At 42.9% G+C, this 15,741-nt stretch overlaps 1 protein-coding gene across 2 annotated transcripts in view; it reads left to right on the top strand.

Annotated features, from left to right (window-relative positions):
- The window catches only part of Fras1 (Fraser extracellular matrix complex subunit 1), a 403,016-nt gene that overhangs the window by 141,433 nt on the left and 245,842 nt on the right, over positions 1 to 15,741 (top strand). For both annotated transcript variants that reach the window (XM_060380978.1, XM_060380977.1), the window contains exon 3: positions 8,882 to 8,989. In XM_060380978.1, coding sequence (XP_060236961.1) covers positions 8,882 to 8,989 — 108 coding nt within the window. The remainder of the gene's footprint in view (positions 1 to 8,881; positions 8,990 to 15,741) is intronic.

Consider the following 15,741-nt stretch of genomic DNA (forward strand, 5'->3'; position numbering starts at 1 on the left):
CCATATGGGTGCTGGGAATTGAATCCTCATGCTCTGGAAGAGTATCCAGTGCTCGTAACCACTATGCCATCTCTCTGCTGCAACATCCCCTTTTGTGTTTCAACCAATAGACATCTGCCAGGCTGAAATTTCCCTGCTTGGGGAGGACTGGGAGAGACTGGGATCTTTAATCAACCACCTATTCTGAGCACGAGGCTCTACTTTCAACCACTGCGTTGGTGAGGGTGTGAGCCCAAGCTCTAGCTTGTAATAAAAAGATCCTCATGTGTTTTGCAGCGGACTCGACTCCTGACGGTCTTTTGGGGTCTCGTGAATCCGGCACAACATTTTTCACTGACATAAATATACTGTGGGACATTTGAAAGTCATGTGGGTATGGGGACATTTTTCTTTGGGAATGAATGTCATGTTTATTACATGACATCTAAAATTTATGATTGTGTTCACTGAATATCATCTTTACCACAACTGTTCAGTATCCAAACAAAGTTTCCAATATCTCAGGGTAGCATAGGACCTGCTCAGAAGTCTTGCTTTACTTGGAGGTAAAAGTAGGTTAGTGTGAAGAAGGCTTTGACTCAGGGCACCTGCTAGCCCAGAATACAGACTTAGTTTGTGGCCTGGCCAAGTGTGACTGTATTACAGAGTCACTGGATGGTCAGTTTAGCTGCTGCAGTGGGCTAGCTAAAGGAAAAGCCAGGGATTCACGAAAGAGCTTCAGACAGTTTGACTGAGCTGTGGCATGCTGGAACACAACAGCCATAGCTTGGCATTCAGCCAGAGAGGGAGGGGCTCTTCTAGAGCAAAGTTCTTGACTAAGATGTAAGTTTAGAAGGTGAGATGTTAAACAGTACAGACTGAAAATGGCCATGGCAGCGCAAGGCCAAAGGACAGCAATGAGAATGAAATGCTGTTGTCTATAGATTTGGCTTTTCAGCAACTACATCACAAAAGAGCCATTCTTTATTTTTAGGAGCTTCTATCCATCCATCCTTCAATCTACCCATGAACTCATTCAAAAACATTAAGTGCCTGCTGTGTTTTATCCCTGTGGGGATACAAAGCTGCCTGAATAGAAAGAAATTTTCCATTCTCTTGGAAAGGGAAAGAGACAACTAAAAAACTAATTATAAAATGAATGATAAGAATCTAGTAGAAAAGGAAGACAAAAAATTAAATAATTTTAATATGGAAGATAATGGTATAGCTATAGTTTAATTTCATGCACAAATATTTTGAATGTTTAATTTTCCTTTTCCCCAAGTTTGCCTTAGGAATATGAAATGAAGTCTTTGGAAGCTGAATTGATAGAGAAAAAAAGTAATTACAAGCTTAAGCTGTAGTGGAATCTCCCGGCATCTGGATTGAAGTGGAAATAGGAGGCTGACTTTCTAGTCATAATAGAATTTTTTTTTCCTGTGGTTAGCATCTCCAGGAATTTATGAAAGTTTTTTTGTCATTGGAGTGCTCTCTGGTCAGACTTTCACGGTATAACAGGATTGTGCTAGAACAAATGGCAAGCTCGCTGCAAGGAACAGAAGAGCTGTGATGTAAGCCAGGTTTCAGTTGCTTGAGAATTTAGATTGAGGACATAGCATTTGGATTTTTTTTTTTTACTTTTTTCTTTATTTTATAGATACCCTATTTTTTCATACTGTAGCATTGCCAAAGCATTTACAACAGAACGTAATAGTAGAATACTGTTTAAACAGTTAGACCACAAGAAATTCATGTTCCCTTATATTGGGCACTAGAGATGCCAGCGGAGAGCATTCTACAATGCTAAGGGCTATAACTCTCCCTGTCTCATTACAACAACAACAACAAAACCATGGTCAAGTGGTTGTGGCATTGAGTTAAGTCACAGCGAATGCTGGTTATGTGCTTCCAGTGGGCAAGCCACTCTGCCAAGGACAGCAGCGAACTTCATCATTCCTACGACTTGAAGTGGGCCTTATCTCTAGTTTACAGTCTGGGAAACAATTGACCCAGAAAAACTGGTAGACTTGTCCAAAGTCCTCAAGTTGGGAAGTTGTTGGCTGGGCTTTTGAATGTAATGCTTCCCACTCCTCCATGTTGTCGCTGCTGCTTGAGCTGTGGCAGGGTAGCCTGTGTGCACCAAGTACAGGGAGGAGTGCTGGGAAAACAAACTTAGGATCTCTAGATGAAGATGGACTAACGGAATGCCTACATTATTAGGTAAAACGCAGGTAACTAACTTCCCTTAGGGAATAGGACTCAACACTCCGAACGTGTTTCTCTGTCTACAAAATGAAGACGATTTAAAAAAAAAAACTATGTTAAGAGGTTTTTAAGAATAAATAAAATACCTGGGACTACTGAGAGGGTGCCCTCTTCCTCCATTTTTCTTCCTTGAGCCAGACAAAACTGGCAAGAACTGGTCTGGCTTTTTTTTTTTTTGGTAGAGGGAAGGCTGAAGGAAGGCTACATCAACATGGGGCAGGTTAAGAAGACAGGAGGAAGGAGTATTTAATGTCTGTAGTCTATGTGGAAGTTAGATTAGACTAGGTCACGAATGTGTCGTGGTCCCTTCATCTGCTGTGGAAGCAGGCAGCATTGCCCTGGGGAGGCTCCTGTTGTTGGTTCTCTCAAAGTCAGTGAGTCTAAGTGAGGAGTGATCTACACTCTTTTAGTGTTTGTTGTTCTTGACACTATTTAATGGAGAGGGAAAAGTGTGGCTTGAATCCCAGATCCAGCCTGCACAGAACTCAGGCATCCTCTCCACAGCATTTGTAAATTCAGGGTCTCTATGCCTTGCCCACAGGATGCTGAAGTAGGAGAAGGAGGGTATGGGGGACCTGGGACTTAGTGGCTCTAGGAGTTAGCTTGTTCTCTGTCCTTTTTGTTCGATCCCTAACTCCATCCTTGGTACAGTGTGTTCCAAGCCATCTGTGTAGGAACATGATAACTAGCTGTGCTCTTCAGGGTCTCCTGCATCCTGGCTCAGTCTTACAACGAACGGTTTTAACTTTGTCACTCTAAGCTAGGTGGGCAATAGGCCCTTCATCTGAGGATGCTGAAATGGGAGTGCTTGGGCTCTTGGTGTGTGAAACAAGATGCTTTGTAAAGAGGTATGATTTGGAGCAAACCTTGGAAGTAGGTTTTGAACAGGAAGTGGTTCACCGTTTCTCTCTTCTGTAGTATTAGCTTGTCTTTATTCCTCTTGAATGGAGGATCTAATATCTTTTCTTGACAATAACTGCCCTATTCTCCTTCCTCCTTGGGGCTGAGTGAGGAGCTTTCCATGAACTTTAAAATGAAACCAAATGAAAAAGGCATTGTTTATCTAAGCTGTCTGTGGAAGGGCACTTGGGAGAAGAATTGAACTCTAAAATAACCTTATGAAAGTTATTGATTCGTTGCTTTATGGTTCTTTGACAAATAAGGACCATTATTTCTGTGCCCGAACTGGAGCTGGGTCAAAGAACCCCCTTTTTATGGATTATCTTTCCTGAAAACCAGACTTGCCAAGAAAATGAACTTCTGGAAATGAAAACGTGAACCCCAATTGAATGCTGCCATTCTTCCACTGCTTTGAAGGACATGTAGGGAGTACAATTAATTTTTAAACTTGTACTGAGTACAACAAGATTTGTAGATAGCTTAGGAGATTTAGATGAATTGCTTACTGTTATGCATTCAGTGATTTTTATCTAAGCACCACTTCTCCCGGTTCAACTCCACATTCCAGGTTCTACTTGGGCCTAGGATTGGCAGAAAGGAAGGAATGCGAGCATGCATGCATGCCATCTTATGTTTTACAAGCAACTTTCTGAACGATTTCGTTCATTATGTAGTGTACTGTTGATGAAATAGAAAGTAGAAAAAAATAAAGAAAGAAGCAAAAGAAGAAAGTCACCGAGCACCTATACCCAGGAACAAATTTCTTTTGCTTATTGGTTTTATAATGCCATGGTTTGTTTCTATGCTTGTAAAAACATTTTACTACAAAATAATCACACTCTACATATGGTTTTGGAACTTGAAATCAGAGCTTTTAGAGAGCTTTTTTCCCATTTTTTTGTCTTATTTTATGTCTAAAAAGCTAAGGGAAAAAAAGCAAGTATCATTACCACAATTACTTGGCTCTATCTGGCTAATAATGAATAAAAATGGGGCATATAAACAAACATGTGTGGGCTTATAGGAAATATTATGGGAAGCCTTAACCCCCTCATTGGAACATCCTGCATCAGTTCTAGAACTAGCAGTGGTGGTGTCCGAGGTCTGAGTAGGTTCAGGAGACCATTGCCCTCAGGGGCGAGATGTGCTCCATGCCAATTGACTAACTCCATTTGGCTACCATAAAAAGCTAAAATGTTACGCTCAGGATGTGAGGCTAAGCACTGCACTCAGGGTCAGCCGCTTTCGACCCAGAGAAGAGCATGTCTGATTGCATGTGGGTTGATGCCCCAGGTCCCGCCTCTGAGAAAAAGGTATCAGATGGGTCTGATGCTCTTTGGGTGGATGACACCTAAATGAACATCAGTACAAAGTCCCAATTTATTTCTAATATCAGAGATCAGACCTCTACTCTTGCCTGATGCGTCTAAAACAAAAAGGGGGAACTGCATAGAGCTGCGTAATGCCGCGCCTTAAAGATGGAGCTGGTTTCCATCTTCCACCTTCCCGATGGTGAGTGCTCTCTGTCACGAACAACTCCACATTTGGCTAAAGCCAAGGATCTGGCTTGCTTCCATGTATGTGGACCTATCTGCATTGCCCACATGGCACGCTGGGGTTGGCTACCCAGAGGCTATTTAAGCTGTGGGCTGGCTTTCCCCAGGGTCAGATGATTGTTCAAGGTTCCTGAATAAACTCTATTGAAAAAAAAAAAAAGCTAAGGGAATTTTAAACATGAGATGAATTAGTGAAGAATTAAGTGGGATTATTATACTATTCGTATGAAGGAAAATTTATGTTGACATTTGATGTATATACTGATCTCTAGAATGCTTTAAATAATTTGCCTTTCCAAGTTTGAGTACCAATGAGGGATATATGCATTATTTATTTTTTAGGGCTAATCAAATGTTCAATAAATACTTAACCAAGTACATAAATTATGTGTGATTTCCCTCTCCCCCACCTACCCACACACAGATGCAGAGGGTCAGTCAGACCTGGGGCTTTGTATGTGCTGGGCAAAATGCTATACCAATTGAGCTGTAGCCTTAGCCCAGTAACATTGTTTTTATTGAAAGCAACATGACTGTTAAATACTTACAGATAGAGGTACATTACCTGCAGGAGCATTTTATTCCTCTGTTACTAAAAACATTGATACTCTTTGAACACATGTTTTCTACTGCTTTTTTAGGTTTGTCATAATATATTTCTCTAGTCTGTAATCTAGTAAAAACTGGAGCATGCTTCTCTCATGGAGCGTGTCAGAGTTGAAGAAAGGATTATAAGGTGATGTAACTGCACTAGTAACATGGAAAAATCTGTAAAAGTTTCTTTACAATGTTATTTTTTTATTTTTGGATTTTATGGCTTTACCCAAAGTTGGAAGCTGTTGAGGAGGTCCTGCATCCCTACCTTCATAAAGCAATTTTATGGGACCATAGAAATTGATTCGTAAAGTTTTAGGCCTGAAAAAAAAATATATGGTCATCTCGCCAGGCCTTGCGCAAGGCTTATTTTATTTAAAATTACCCATAAATTATTTATGTCCATGAGGACATTAATAGAAGGAAGTACTTTGACAGGTCTAGTGCTTAGATGAGGAAATATTGTCTTCAAACCTGGCTAATGCCGGTGAGGTGACAGCCAGCAGCAGCGGGACTTAGCAGTGCATCCACCTCGGTGTTGTTTCCGGAAGCTCTCCCACCCCAAGTGGAACGCCGGAATCTAAACGGATCATCCCATGAGGCCAAGCACTCGCTGAGGCTCACTACCTCCGCCGGTGTTCACGAACCATGCTAAGTGAAAGGAGTCTGCGAGGAGGAAGATAGTTAGTGAACTGTGTCTTCTGGAAGGTTGTATTCTCCTGGAAAGATAGGTAAGGGAATCTGGGAGGTTTTCTAGCTCCAGCAAAAAATTTTCCCTTGGAGTAATGTAAAGAAAACTTATGGTTTGGTGAAAGAATATGAAATCTTGGTGTGTTTTAGAAGGGCCTATTTTGATCCAGTCAGCTAAGTCCCTGCAACACAGGTATCGTGGACTGTCTGTCGGCAAGCCGGAGTCACTGTGAAAATAGCTGAACATGGAGACCAACTTGGAGTCTGTGGTCCTGTGTTACCTCTCCAGGACTGAAGGCAGATGGCGGCCTAGAGCAGTGGTTCTCAACCTTCCCAATGCAGCGACCCTTTACTACAGTTCCCTGTGGTGATCCCGCAACTGCAAAATTGTTGCATTGCTATTTCGACTGTAATATGCGCTACTTCTATGAATCATACTGTAAAGATTTTTTGGAGACAAAGGTTTGTTTGCCAAAGGGGTCACGACCCACAGGTTGAGAACTGCTGGCTTAGCCTCCCCGTTCAGCAGGAAGTAGCTTACGCTTTCCTGTATGGCTGTTCACAGCTCAGGCTAACGGGGCAGAGCTTTCCCGCTCGCCTGGGTCCTCTCAAAACCCCTGCTATAACCGCTTTAGAAATTATTCAAAAATTAGGTATCTTTTATTGACCTGTGGGCTGTGGTAAATACAGGTACATGAACCACAAATACATTCTCTAACACAAAGGAACCAAAAAAAAAAAAAAAAAGTTTTTCAGCATGTTCTCTGTTGCACTGGAGCTGCAGTCATGGCTGCAGGCAGATTTGGTGGCCTTTGACCTGTGATTCGTGTTGTCTTGGTGAGTTAGTCTGTAGCGGCCCATCCTGTCTTTGGAGACGTCCTCCGTGTGGTCCCGGAGACGATGGTGTGCTTGCTCTAACGGTTGAGAGCACATTAAGGTGCACAGGGGCGGTTTGTAGCGCTGGGTACAAAGCAGAGTAGCTGCTGAGAGAACGTTTTCTGTGTTTGACTTCAGAGCCTTGTGGACACGTCTTATATTTGTCCAGTAGCCACCAATAAAGAGGATTCTAGAAGAAAAGAGAAAATAGTGGCAGCAACAACAGATGCCTTCACCTCCATTGTCTTCCCCAGGGTAGAACACAGCAGTCGGTTTGGTCCAGGGCCCAATGGTCAGCCTTGAAAATGTACACAGGAGGAACATTATACAATCTGAGCAGGTCATATTTAGGAATATATACATATATATATATATATACACACATACATGTATATGTGTATGTATGTAAGTGTGTGTGTGCGTGTGCATGCATGTCTGTGCCACTATGCCTGGCATGTAGCTTGTGTTTCTTACATTGTTGGTTGTGAACCTTGCCTTTAATGGCTGAGCCATTTCTCTATATTGAATAGTGTGTCCATTGGTTGGCGGAGGAAAATACGGCTGAGGAAATTAAGGAAGGAACAACCCATCGAATCATGTCTACTCCTTTAATCATGTCTCCAATGTGGCAGGCTAAGGGGGATTAGACTAAGGGGCTTATAGCCTGGTCTAGCGAGGCTGCCCAGAGTGTGAATAAATGCTGTCAATTTGAGAGGGTTCACAGACACAGTGGGCCAAAGAGTGGATGGGGAGCTGCACCCAAGGGGGGGGGGATTCAAGGTCAAAGGGCTTCACCCCTGAGGTGGCAGCTGGCTTCATGAACCTGCTTGGAGATGTCAGGGCAGAGCAGGGACTCCAGGAGGGGAGTGGGATGTGAGAGTCTGTCAGGGCAAGCCCAAGGCTTGACCTGGGACTGTGAGATTCAGCCTGTCCTTGGAGATGGGGAGAAGCCAAGGAGTGTCTGCATTTTGTTCCGTTGGAGCTGAAGACGCACGGCAGAGAAGCGCATAGACAATGTTCTTAGAGCAGGTCAGTGTTTCACAACCAGCCAGCAAGGAAGTGTGGCTACTGTTGAGGTGGAGCAGGAGCATGTGTTGGGAGCCTGTGTTAACATGCCTCCATCTGAGCCACGTCTCCATAGCCAGAAATAGATTTCTGTCCAATCTCTAAACAAGCTGGGCCAAAAGTGACTTTAAAATGGGTCCAGTTGAAATAAGGATCTAGCATGATGAAAGACAAGGGATTACGAAGGCATTTCTGAGACTTTCAACTGAGCCCAGGTTCATTTCTATTCATGGCCATTATATTTTAATTTTCAAATCGTTGAATATACATCATAAATTTGTGTTTATTTAATTAATACCCTTGTGTTCCTGATAAAAGGCAATGGTGAGGTCCTTATGGACGACATGCATTCTTAGGCTTCATTAGTGCCTCGTGTTCCCAGCACACAGGCACAGAGTGGCCACCTCATAGGCCAGTGTTGCTGGATCGGTGTTAACATGTTCAACTGCTCCCTCACACGCTTCTCATCACTGGCAAATGGTGAGACACGTGACCCAGCGAGCTAGCAAGGCAAGTTGGTCATGAATCTAGAGTATCTGGTGGTAAATTCTGCTTTTCAGATGGTGACTAGTGCTGGTCAAAGTGTCATTTTCTTTGCAGCCTGCTCGGATGGCTTCTGCTAGTTAGCAGCGTAAAGAAACTTCAAGTCTGTGAGCCGCATGTCCTCCTCCTGAGGTTTCAGGCCTAATCGATAGTTTTTTACTCTGGGTATCGACAGCTCTCTGCTGAATGCCCTTGTCTTTGGCTACGTGGGCTGACTGTTGTGAAATGGATTACACGCTTTTATTGCCACTTGGGGTTTAATCAGTGCCTGGCATGTCCTGCGCGTGGTGTGTCTGCGACTTTCTTTTGCCTTTTTTAAATCTCCTGGGACCTGGGCTATTGATGGTGCTGCGTGTGTGAGTTGCAGACCTTGACTGATCAGTTTTTAACCCAGGGCTTCTGCTTCCTTGCAGGATGCCACAATTTGGAAGCCTGATTCATGCCAGAACTGTCGTTGCCATGGTGATATCGTGATCTGCAAACCTGTTGTTTGCAAAAACCCTCGGTGTGCCTTTGAGAAGGTATGGTTTCCTAATGGTATCCTAAACTTACCTGTAAAGTCAGCAGAGGATCAGGTTTTTAAACCTTTGGTTATGTTTCTACAATGATTCTGGTCTCTAATTGGAGGCCGAAGGAAGTGTTCCGTACGTGAGAACATCTTCATTTTCATTTATTGACCATTTATTCCCGGCAAAGCACTTGGTTAAAGGTTTTACAAATGTCACTTCGTTTAGTGTGATGGGATATTAGTGTCTTTTCCCACTTTACAGCGAGTAAAGTGAAGCCTGGAGACTGTGAGCAATTAGCTGTGACTATCCAATGAATAAACTGCCGCTCACATACCTCACCCTGTTCTGACAGGCGCCAGCACTGTTGACAGCAGTCATGGCATCTCCTGAGTGGCCTCAAGTCAGGACTGGCTTCTTAGAGATCGACTTGCAGAACCAGCTTGGATCTGCTAGCAGCATTGCTATACTTCTGGACCCATGGGGAGTGGGGTCTCCCCACTCCCCGACCCTAGCACCACCCTTAATTAAGCCAAGAAGGACATCCCTCCTTTCCTTTTCTCTTCTGTGAAAGTCTTCAGTTTTTTCCTCAGTTGGATTTTTAATTTTTTTTTTCTGGATTCAGACTCTTTTCAACTCAATCTATTAAAAAAAAATCTTAACTTTTAAATGCAAAAATCTGAAGCTCTCCAGGGAAGAACAATTATTTTCTTTAAAAAGCATTTTGTCAGTTTCACAAACCCAGTTAATTTTGTTGTTGTTTATTCCTTTGCTACCCTCCCCCCCCAATAATTAATCTGGAATCTTTCTGCCTCTAATGGTAATAAAATTTTCGCTTTTTCTCCCTAACATTAGAATGAAAATGTGCCTTTATAGACAGGGTGACTACTGCTGTAATAGAACACAGTGGCCAAAGACAACTTGGGGAGGAAAGGGTTTATTTGGCTTCCATATGTCAGATTACAGTCCTCTGAGGGAAGTCAGGGCAGGAACCTGGCGGCAGGACCTGAAGCAGAGGCCGTGGAGGAGCACTCTTCCTGGCTTGCTCAGCTTGCTCTCATACACATCAGCACTGCCTGCCCAGGGGTGCTGAGACCACCCACAGTGGGCTGGGCCTTCCTACATCAGCTGTTGACCAAGTTAATACTCCGCAGACTCACCTACAGGCCAGTCTCGTGGAGGCATTTTCTCGGTTAAGATTCCCTCCTCCCAGGGATTTCTAGGTTTGTGTCAAGTTGACAGAAAACAAACCAGCACAGATCTCGTTTAATTTCTGCACGGTATGTTTCTGAGAAGTAGGGTGTGTACAGATGTTTAAGTTTGCTAATATTGTAGTTTATGCCATGGATACTTCTGTCCTGTGGAGCAAACAATTCTAGGAAATCACCATTTATAAAAGCTATGGAGACATTTCTTCTCTTACTTGACAGGAATGTTTATGTTATTATTGAAGAAACCCTAAATTAAAGGTTAGAGAGTAAATACTGCATTGTTGAAAACTAAGCATGTTTTTAATTTTTTTTACTATCGTATATTAATAATCTAAAGCAATGGGGTTCATTGTGGTATTTCCTGTAAAAAACAGAAAAACTTTGCCAGTTATTCATCTACCTTGAGAATGATAATCAGAATAAATGAAGAACTAGAAAAATTTAATGGCAAAAGAACAATCAATAAATGGAAAATGAAATAAACAGACACTTTAAAGAAACTATAAGTGGCCAATAAATACATAAAAAATGTTTAACATCTTTAGTCATCAGAAGAATGCAAATCTAAACTTATTTTATCCCAGGGTCAGTGAAGTAAGTTCAGCTGTATCTTATTTTGTACTAAATAAGACTTTGTGGCTGGAGAGATAACTCAGTCAATAAGTGATTAAGTGCTTGCCCCACAAGCTTGAGGTCCTAAATTCCATCTCCAGAATCCATGTTAAATGAGCAGCAAACCCTAACACTGGCCTATCATATGTATGTATATATGTGATCATAAATAATGTATGTCTATGCATAAATTCATTTCTTAGTCCTGCCCTTTCTTTAAGTCATGCCTGAATGCTCTTCTAGTAAATATTTCGACTATCCACCACCTAACACACACTCCAACTTTCGCCTCTGCCCTTCCTCCTTTTCTTGACCCTAATTGCTCTCTGACATACTACACATTTTACTCATTTTTTGTGTACCGTCTCCTTTTCTTCACCTTATTTCCTTAATGTCCGCATCATTCCTGACACAAAGTAGCTGCTCAGTAAATGCTTTTGAATGGTGAGGAAGGCATGAGAGATGAGGCTAGAGAGTAAGTCCAACATTACAGAGAAGTTTGAAGCTATGCTGGGTAGCTTAGAGCTTAATAGTTAAAACGATATAGTCTCATGACATTTTCATGCATGAGGGGACTATCCAGGTTTCCTTTTACAGAGTTAATATGTAATATTATAAATGAGATGTCAGCAGCAATGACAGCAGCCCAGGAGAGAGAATGAATCACTGAACTACTGTGTTGGTAGTTTAGGGACCAAGAGGGAGTATCAGGTTAAATAAACATTGAGGGAAAATCAGCAGAACTTGATGAAGGCTTAAAGATGAAGACTAAGAAAAGGAGGAGTGACTGCTATATTTATGGCTTCATGAGTCACCAACAGATAATTTATTTCTCTCTTCATATATATATATTTACATGGATACCAGTATTTGTGGAGTGACTCAAAGGGCAAGGGAGAAGATTTTGCTTTGTCTCCTTAGTTTTCGATATTTTCAGGATAGAGACATGATCAGATCAGGAGGGGATGGGGATGGCCCAGGCTACAGAGAGAAGATGAAGTTGCATGGTTGGATGTGAAGAGAGCCAAAGAGCTGTAATGGATGGATTAGAGAGGGTGCTTTGTAGAGACCAACAGAGTGGGATCTGGAGCATGGAATGGGAGTGGGGTGGGGCTAGAGAAACAATTTTGTTCTCCAGGAACAGAAAGGAAGAAAGGAAGAGTGGGGGGGGGGCACAAAACAGTGAAGCCTGAGGGTAAGGTAATAATGTAGTTCAATAATGATCACCTGACACAAGTAACTCACGGGAGAAAACACTTTCTTGGGCTCACACTTTTAGTGGTGTCAGTGTCATAGTATGAGGGATGCAGAGCAGCTTGCCTCACGGGAGCCAAGAAGCAAAGAGCGTTTGCTTTCACTTATGGTTTCTTGCCTTTCGCTCCTCTATCTTACATCCAGGGTCCAGCTTATAGAATGGAGTCACCCACTCTCAGGGAGGGTCTTCACTCCTAAGCCAATCCTCTGTGGCAATGCCCTCGGGGAAGTATTTATTAATTCCCTAAGTGCTTCTCAATGCAAGCAAGTGGGCAGTGAATATTACCTGCCACAGTGAATGAGGGTAGAGAAGGTTTGGAGGAAGGGAGGGACCGAGGTCAGATAAAGCATTTGTGGCTGATGCTAAGGACATGTTGGAGCAGGTGGCCATGAACCAGTGGGAGTTCCAACTTGCAGAGTGATATTGTTCCCTTGGCAATTCGAGCCACTCATATAAAAGAGGAAGAAGCACAATAAATCCTGAAGTGGGATTTGGCTGTGCTAATGAAATAAAGGAGCAAGGAGATGGGCACTGGCGGGCATTGGGAACAATGGGGACAACTTGACCCCTGAATGTGTGCCAGGAGAAGATGTGCTCAAGGCTCTCCTTGAAGGGAAGATGAGTGTGGTGGAGATGAGGGCCAGCTGAGCCCTGGGAACCTCGGGCTCAGAATGCTGAAGGTTTCAGGCATGGAGAGATGTTAAACTTGAGCATGGCCCTGAGGCTCTCAGGAGAAGTAGAGAGAAGGATTTCCTGAATAGAGGGTGATCAAGAACGTGGGTCCTGCCACTTTCACCTTGTAGTGTTCATAGTGGTACTGAGGTACAGATGTGGAACTTAGTCTCTGATGTCAAGGCTTCTGTGAGTGACTGTGAGAGAATGCTCAGGAGGGGTGTCTGTCTGGTAAAGCTGTAACGATTAAGCTATATAAACATAATTAATATGTGTAACTGCCATTGCTCTTATGCTTAGTCTACATGCTTAGCTTGGTTGCTCCCTTTTATCCATTGTTTTCATGTGTCAACCGTGGTTTGAAAATATTGACTGGGAAATTCCATAAGTAAACAATCCACAAATGCTAAATTGTGCAACACATGCTCAGTAAAATGGCTCATCAGGTGAGGACATTTGCTGCCAAGTCTGGAAATCTGTGTTTGATCTCTGGGACACATAGGGTCGAAGGAGAGAGCCTCTCTAGTCCTGCCTTGGGATTCATATCTCCCTTCAGATACCCCATGCAACTAGACAAATACATGTAATAAAAACCTTTCAAGCCTTGTGTGACGTTCTGCACAGCGTGATGAAGTCTTTCACTAGTCCGCTCCATCCTGACCAGGGCTGCAGCTGTCCTTTGGTCCAACACATCCAGGTTGTGTGCACTTCTTTCCCGCTGGTCATTTGGTGGCTGGCCTCATAGGACAGTGTTTGCCTTCAACTAACTCTTATTATACTTCATGATTTTCTCAGAGCACAAAAGTAGAGATGGTGACTGTTCCACGTACCAAAGAGAAACCTTCGAGTGCTCCCCTTAAGTGAGCTGGCGTGTTTGTCAACTTAATTGGGAAGGAAACGAGTGTCGAGACTGCCAAGATCTATAATATGTCCCACATTTATTTAACTTTTATTGTAGCATATCATTATAAATGTTTGGAGAATTGTGTTATTAGCTATTATCGTTAATCTTATTGACTTTAATATACAAGTTAAATTTTATTGTAGGTATTTACGTATGGAAAAAGCATAACAAATATAAGGCTTGGTATGTCTGCAGTTGAGACATCTCTTGGGGAGGGGGTTCCTAGGACACATTGCCCATGGAAATGAGAGACTATTCTCAGCATTTAATAGCTGTTAGCTATAATCGTTAAGTTGTCCTCATTACCATTAGTTGATTTGTCCCGAACCTAAGCAAGTCATCTTGCCGGCTCCTCTGCAGTCTTCACTGATAGGTCTTGTCCATGCAGCCATTGTCCAGTGCTACGGCATAAAAAGCTCGGAGAGACAGGAGGCCGGTGTGCTGTATTGCTGTAGCCATTCTGAGTCAGTGAACGGGTGACAGGGATCCCCTGCGTATTACTTTCCAGCTACTTGCATGCAGAATTCTTGGCTCCTTCTTTAGTTCATATCTGTAAAGTTCCCTGAGACAGTCAGCAGATTGACCTACCCCCTCCTCCAACTGCCACTCACAAATAAAGACTATCATTTCAGAATGCTTTTTGTGAAGGCTAAATCTGAAAGTTAGTTTGTTCTAGAGAATAGTTTGGGGGCATGAAGTATCCCTTGGAATTTTCCGTTCCACCTGCCTTTCTTGCTCCCTTGATTCCTTGTTGTTAAGCAACAATTGGATTATCTCATTTCCTATCTGTGTGAAATGCTTGGTGGAAATTATACTAATGAATTTTCCATCGCTCTGTTGGCAGAGACTGAAGTGTAGTTTCCCTTTCAGGTTCAGAGGATACCCTTCTGGAAAGCCATTAATGTTGCATAGCAGGGTCAATTTCTTAAAATCTCATACATACATTTTGTTCTTTATCAGTCAAATAGGATAATTTCATGACCGCTGTTGTGGATGGATTTCTGTAGTAGATTTACAGTTGTAAAATATTTTTTTCTGTTTCTCATTTTCTTTTTCAGGCGTAGTTTATTGAACTGAGAAGTCTGTCTCTTTCGGTGTCTCTGTCTCTCTCTTTCTGTGGGCGTGTGTTTAATGGAAGTAGCCAAAGATAACAGTAAGAAAGGTGGCATTAACACACACAAAACCTGTTTTCATTCTTCTGAGTAGAGGCTTTGTGGCCGTTCGCGCTGTGGGTGGTCATGTCTCCCTGGCGAATGCAGACCTCCAACCATGGTGGTCATGTCACTCATTGCCCATTTTGTCTTCACGTCTCTGAATTGTGGGAAAGGTGACTCATTGGTTCCTGAAGGTAGCCCCTCTGTTCTCCTTGAGCACCCACTCGTCTGTGTGTGTGGTGCCAGGGATGGACCTCAGCACACACGTGGCACATGTGCTCTGCCACAGAGCTACATCCAAAGTCCCTATGTGTGTGATAACTCTTAAGCAGATTCTTCACGGGGCCAGACGTGTTATTAGTTGACAGGAGAGATGGATCCTGGGGTGTCTTCTTTTGCTAAAATAAGCTTCAAGAATAGCTCTTTATTGCTGCCTAGGAATCCTACTAGGTTTTCCTTGTGCATCATGCCCTGCCCACACCGCATGACTACTTCTTGTCAAAAGTTTGTCTTTCAACCTCTGCCCCTCTTCTTTGCTTCCAGAAGTGAACCCAAACCCCTGGGACCTCAACTCCCTGTTCTTTGCTCCTTCCTGCATTAGGCCTTGTAGCAGAGCTGAAGATCTTCCAGCTCTGTGGCAGTTTCCTATTCCAGTATCTTCTCTCTTATTCCAGTGGAGGCAAACAATATAGTTAGAGAAATAAGCCGGTTTCTCACTCCATGGCTTTCCTTGTGAGAAGCATTTCTAGTGGAAACAATCCATCACTCCATCACATTTACATGTGAAAAGTTACCGAGGATTGTTATTTTTTTTTCTTCCAAAGAAATTGCTTTCCAAAAAGCACCTCTTGAACAGGGAATCCTTTGTGTTGGTTTATTTACTATACCTTGTCTGTCATTGTTACCTGTGGAAGCTCAGGAGGTTTAGGGAATCTCAGATGCTTGGGGTCTCAGGTACT

Source organism: Meriones unguiculatus, chromosome 3 (genome assembly GCF_030254825.1).
Source record: "Meriones unguiculatus strain TT.TT164.6M chromosome 3, Bangor_MerUng_6.1, whole genome shotgun sequence".
Lineage (NCBI taxonomy): Eukaryota > Metazoa > Chordata > Mammalia > Rodentia > Muridae > Meriones > Meriones unguiculatus.